The following is a 6,612-nucleotide window of genomic DNA, read 5'->3' on the forward strand; positions in this document are numbered from 1 at the left end:
AAAATAAGCGGCTGGATAATGAAATCTACTTTGACTGATGCCAAAGCAGATATGCTCGGCCAGGCTGATTGCTCAAAGATCAACTGCTTAATTTAATTTGATTCAAGAACATAATAACTACTGAACAATAATCAAAAACTGCTCTACACTGTCAAACGGGGACAGAAAAGAACAGTTAATTCATCTGGAAGGCCAAACAAATAGCAGCGATTGCTGTTGACAGTGCCTAACTGTGTAGAGCTCGACGTGGCAAGACGCTGGGCCTAACCGTGCTGAAAGGAGTTGCCCAGCAACCGTCAGCTCTTTCTCTCTTTTCCCCATAGAGTTAACCTGGACTTTCTGGAAAAAACGTGGATAAAGTAAAATCTCCATCTCTATATAGAGGACTTGTGCAGTTGTCATAGTCAGTGATGATCATTTTTTGCACCGTGGCAGTAAGAAAATAGCAAATCTGTGCTGCTATTTAATGATTTTACATGCATTTCCAGTAGTTATTTATAGTACTTAATGAATTATAATTATACAATTTTACCAACATGTGTCGACGTGATTAAACTTTGATGTTAGCCTGACAGACAATAAAACAAACATGAAAAGTCACAAAAACACTGAAAGAGGCACCTGAACTACACCTAGCAACCACCTGAAACACCCCTAGCAACCACTTAGAACACCCTAGCAACTACATACTGTAGCAACACCCTGGAAACCACCCACAACATCCTAGCATTTAATGTTTTACACAGGCAAACAAAGTTTATTCAGAATATGTAATATATGTAATATAATATATAATATAATATATGTAATATATGTGTTCCTGTAGCTCAATTGGTAGAGCACTGTGTTATCAAGCACAAGGTTGTGGGTTCAATTCCCCGGGAACACATGATATGTAAAAATTGATAGCCTGAATGCACTATTAGTCGCTTTGGATAAAAGCGTCTGCTAAATGCATAATTTAATGTAAAAATCTAGTTTAGAACTGCATTTTTTAAAAGCATTTTAAATAATAACAAAATACATTTTATTTAAATTTTTGTAGATTATTCTTAATAGAATGATTCAAACAGTCCTCCATGACCATCTGTCAGGCATGTTATGAATATTCTCATGGTTATTAATATGTACGCTCTTCGTGTTTATGTTAAGAGGCCTGACTTCCCTCTTTCATTCATTCCCGCTGATATCTCTCTTTCTGCATTACCCAGAGCAGGCTGTACACGTTTTTGTTTTCAGGTATTCCTGCGCATGCATAAATGCGACAGTTCTGCCGGCGAAGCACATGACAAACCCATGTGCTTCAGGGTGTTATGTGATCAAAGTGCTTTTGCACAGGAAACGGCGCACTAAAGTTAAATGATCAGAGACAAATGAGTTTGACAAAAACAGTTATTATTCCCAGTTCTCTAATGTGATGTATTCTGTGACTGCTAACTAATGACTGAGCTAATTCTATGCGATTTTGAATGGCTTTAAAATGCCTTCGTTAAGTGCAAACTGCTTGCGAGAATGAATTCCACTATTCTTCGACCCAAAGCCAAACTGTTTTATCAGTATACTCAGAAATCAGTCTTTCATATTGATCTGGAATCAGAAGAGGCTAAGATCAAGAGTTAAGTGGGATTAACTGGTTCTAGACCTGTGGAAAGTCATAACCTTGGTTCTACTCGTGCAAAATGCTAGCCTAGGTGGCAAGCCTTAGCCTAGACAGCAAGCCGTTTGAAGAGGGGGGAGGGGCAGCTAATTTAATGAGAATGAGCCATCTCCTTCTCAAGTTACTCCGGGTATTTATAATCCCTGCAAAGGTCAGCAGGAAACAACAGGCTTAGAGGAAATCAGAGAAGGGGAGTTCTTTTGCAATCAGTGCCGACTTGTTATCATTTACCTTCTCCAGTGAAAGATCAGTGAATGGTAAGCCCCACCATTTAGGGATCACTGACATCTCACAGGTGCTGCTACTGTAACCCCACTAACTTTCAATCCTAAAAATATTCCTCTGTGAGGGGAAAAATGGAAGCCATTGATTAACGTTACCAGATGTATCTTGCCTAAGGTAGTAGATAAAACTGCAGCCTCATTTTTGGACTGATACAAATGTTTTTGTCTGCCGCAAGAGTGATTGTTCAGTGTTTTATCTATCAATTTAATCAATTTGTATGTTGTATTTAAAAATCTTGTTACATGTAAACAGCTACAGTACGTGTCGGAGTGATGTGGCAATCAAGCCGCTCAAGATGAGACAAGAAAAACCAGAGTCCATTACGAAAGCTTTTAAGACTGCGGTACTTTGATTCAGTCATAGCTGTTCTCATGAATAAAAGATTATTTGTTGACCGGATACTTAAAATGATGCTTTTCCGTCAAGAACAAAAGACCACAAGACTGATATAGTTTTTGTTGTTTAATAAAAAAGAAGTCTTTGGCAGATAAACAGATTTGGCAATAAATAACACGTTACATAATACATACAAATACATGCATGCACACACTCCCACTCAATAAATTAAGCAATTTGGATCAGTTGGATTTATAATGTGACAATGCTAGTAAGAGGAAGATCACAGTTGCCCAGAATATAGTCTCTTTTCATGGTGGACATCTTGTTAACAACCTTGAATCGAAGCGACCTCTGGTAGAGATCTTCTTCTGATATGCTGTCGAAGAAAAAGTCCTCATTAAAGATGGGATTGCGGCTCTTCCTAATGACAGTGCTGCGCTGTTTCTGGACTTTTCCGGGCATGAGAGAGAGGCTGACGCTGCAGTTGATGCTCTTAGGGTCCACTGACAGAGCGTACAGGCCTTCCGCACTTATGAGGCGAACACGCAGTCTCTGGTTGTCAGGGCAGTACTCTGCCGAAAGTCGCAAGGTCCCATCCCTTCCTACAGGCACCAGATTCTCCTTCATCACCCTCTCCCGGTGCAGAACCAAGTCCATGGGGAAGATAGCTGGAGGTGCCAAGCTGAACCCACATGGAACAGGTTCAACAAGGACTTCAGATGCTCTCCTCATGATGCTGGGGCTGTTGTCTGTGGAACTACCCTCATCCGTTGACAGGGAATTGTTTCTGGACATGGCAACCTTCCGGAGGTTGTGGTAGTTGAGTAGTTTCTCATGGTTAAGTGCTTTCAGGAGAGAAGGTTTTTGCGGGCATCTGTTTAGGAGAGGAGAACTAAAAGGGGAGGATTCTGCTGAGGACGTTGTATCGCTGTCTAGAGTTCCCTGTCGGTGCAGGGCGAAGCCTTTTGGAGAAAGTCTGGAAGTAATAGTGTTCAGGCTGAAGGAAGAATGGGAGGATGAAGCTGGCAAGAGGGGAGAAGCTGTCAGGGAAGATTTGGAGCAAGTGCTCGATCTACTCCGGGGAGGAATCAAGGGGATTCCACTCGAGTTAGGGTCGTTGTGGAAGAGGGACTCCTTTCTCCTAGTGTGGGGACTTTCCAGCAAGGTGCAAAAGCCATAGCAGGTTTGAGCTTTAGCTAAGTGAGGCAGGGAAAGTGCAGCCTGGCTTTGAGGATCAGCATTGGTGGTCTCCTCATCACTACAGGTATTGTCAAATGGTCCATCATCAACACTCTCAACCTGGATTATATGGTTATTGGGAAGCTCTTTGACAATGACCTCTCTCTTTGGACTTCCCTTCTCACATGGAAACACTCGGATACATGGAGCCAGCCTCCCTTGCTCCATACTCTTGCCCTCCACTGGAGTTGAAATCTTGCGGGGAATGCAGAACTCCGGGATAGTGTCCGGGGTAATGATGTTAGGACACAGCAAGACTTTCTTGGCTTTGTCAATGGATGACTTGTCTCCAAACATGATGTCTCCAATTCTGAAGCTGTATTCCGTTATGGGAAGTGGCAGGTTGGTCCTCTCGACGGACACTCGGATCTTCTCTACAACCCACATGGGAATTCTGTCTGGACTCAGAGTAGAAACACTGCAAAAGTGGAAATTTAAGTAGTTATAAGTCTGCACAAGTACTGGTCCACTTTTTTACAAACTGTGCTGTAATTAAAATCAAAAGTTTGTGTCATGTAGCTGAAACATTTTAAATGCTGCTTACCTTGTGTACCTGGTTCTCCAGTGGAGGTCTCGAGCGTCTGTTCAGACAGGACTTTGTTCTACACACTGCATCAAACAGGGTTTTTCGGGTGATAGCTGAGACTCTCTAACCAGCAGGCTCAGACTCTCTCCTGTTAGACAAGCTCGTCTTTATGAATCATGGGAAGAGCTCTTGGCCTTTTATAGAACTGCACTGTGGGCGGGTACAAGGGCTATTCGAACACACCCTCGCGTGGTGAAAGAGGGCAGCCCTTCTTTCAAGGCTACTGGTCCCTATAGAAACTCACAAGTCACACTACTTTAATCTAAGCAACCCAACGCTGGCAAAGGTAAAGGCCAGTCTGATAAGCAAACTGCAATGAAATCCAACACATTTGGTTGATAAAACAAAGGCATTTGTGTGTTTGACTTTCCATTACTCTGTGTGAGAATTGTGATATTAGATGTGGGTTATAGGTTAATGATCATTTAAAATGATGCAAATCCCAATGCCTCTGGCTTTTTTGATGCAAAGACGACAATACTGGATATACCAATGACGGAATACAGCCTTTGAGGTATCTGGGTCAGCAAATATAAAGGTCTAAAGCAAATTTACTGAGCTTACAAACACTCATTCATGGTCAACCTAGGCACCTAGTTACATCCTATAAAACTCTAATGGAAAGGGGCATGCTGATTGAATGATCGGTGTAAGACAAATAATGTTTTTTGCTATTTTTATATTTATTTCATACAGATATTAATATTGGCTGAACTGTTGGTTAGTCCTAGGCTAGCAGACATGCTAGTTGTCAACATTCTCATTTATTTCATTTTTTCTGTCTCAAAATAAATGTTTACATGCACAATCTTACAATTATTATGCTTAATGACCTGATAATGCAAAAGATCATGAAAGTATATAAGAAAATACAGAATTTTAGAAGAACGCTATCTTGGCAAGATGTTGAAAGGCATAACAAAAACGAACAATTAAATAATGCCCTCTTGTGGCAGAAAAATGTATGCTGGATTTGTCATATTGTTCTCTAATATTCACACATCTTTGTAATATCATGTCTTATTCCAACAGACATGTTCAGATGTTAGTCTGTTTTCAACAAATTATAAGCTGTCTATGACGTCGTGCTTCATATTTATGTCTTTGTTGACTGTTGGCGCATGGTCAAAGTTCAAGGGGCTATTGCAGTAACCTTTGAGAATCAGAGGATAAATAGCCGTAATGATCCCAGAGAGTGGTGATGCCCTTCTGATGGTTTCTAAGAACTGTTGTGATCACAAGGAGGAATATTTAATACCTCAACAGCAGTTTAATGTTTGAAAAGCATCAGGTAAACAAGTGCTTCAATGCCGATAAAAGTTTTTAAAACAGCACTTAGACGTCATTAAGAGATTATGAACAGCTGTACAGGAAATAACTGCCACAAAAATATGACTGTGTGATATACCGCAGCAGAAGTCACCATCTGCTGATCCCAGACCAGTTTGGTGTTTTTGCTTCAAATGAGTGCACTTTGAGTGAAGACAGCACTGCATTAGGCCAAATAGCCACACAAAAAACTAACTAATCATTCTTCAAATGAATCGATTTTCGTGCTTCAACAAAATTGCTAATCTTTGTGGCTAATCTTAGGTATTTTTCTTAAGATTTTTTTAAAATTAAAAATAGGAGGTTTAAAATTACATTTTTTTTTACTATTTAACTGTAATCTAAATGTACTTTGTATCTTAATAAAAAATACACAGTGCATATAATACAAATCTTCTTTAACAAAAAGTAGGATTTAAGGAAATCCGATTGAAATACAGTGCATTTTATGCAAACTGTAATTTGATCATCGTAACATCATACTTCTGAGAAAAGTGAAGATTTCTACACACCACACACCATTCACAGTTCCTCCTGTTTTTCTTCTATCAAATGGGTCCCTTGCCTGCGAGCAGCAGCTGGTTTTAATGATTATCATGGGTCACCCTGTAATGAACATCATGTGTTTTAGGGTCACCTTTAAATGCGACCTCTGAATACCACCCTGAAAACTGTTTCACTATACTGCTTCAAAAACAACCCATAACCCATTAAAGGAAAGAGGGCCTCTAACCCTATATTTATATAGTATGGAAAACAGTGCCAGGCTTGAAAACTGTGGATTTCAGTGTGAACACTAGAGGACAGCATCCTGTCAGTTATGGTGTCCAAAGCTTATCCATCAAATGACACTTTGAGGTCACAGGGGCATGAAGGTTTGATGACTGCACTGATGACTGTTGATGACTGCTTCAGTAACATTTCCTTTGTTTTGGTTGATCCACATTATATTTAACAAAAGAAACAACAATAAATATGTAAGATTATGGTAGATATCCAGATCTACCTAATCTGTAATTTACTGGCTATACTGCCTATATATTGGGAATATGTTTTTGCCTGCTATTTTTATGTATGTATAGGCAACATAATTAACTGAAATTATATATGGGATGCTGGTGGACAGTGTTGTTTAAATAGAGTTCTTGGTGTTTTCCTTTGGTCCATCTGCGAGTAC

At 39.9% G+C, this 6,612-nt stretch overlaps 1 protein-coding gene across 1 annotated transcript; it reads right to left on the reverse strand.

Annotated features, from left to right (window-relative positions):
* Positions 1 to 2,391: 2,391 nt before the first annotated feature.
* Positions 2,392 to 4,200, reverse strand: LOC113067025 (C2 calcium-dependent domain-containing protein 4C-like). Its single transcript, XM_026239203.1, has 2 exons — positions 4,065 to 4,200; positions 2,392 to 3,938 (listed from the first exon to the last, which is right to left on the reverse strand). Exon 2 carries the CDS (start codon positions 3,905 to 3,907, stop codon positions 2,531 to 2,533), a length of 1,377 nt encoding a protein of 458 aa, XP_026094988.1. The 5' UTR covers positions 3,908 to 3,938; positions 4,065 to 4,200; the 3' UTR covers positions 2,392 to 2,530.
* Positions 4,201 to 6,612: the final 2,412 nt, after the last annotated feature.

This window comes from Carassius auratus, chromosome 50, assembly GCF_003368295.1.
Source record: "Carassius auratus strain Wakin chromosome 50, ASM336829v1, whole genome shotgun sequence".
NCBI classification, from domain to species: Eukaryota; Metazoa; Chordata; class Actinopteri; order Cypriniformes; family Cyprinidae; genus Carassius; species Carassius auratus.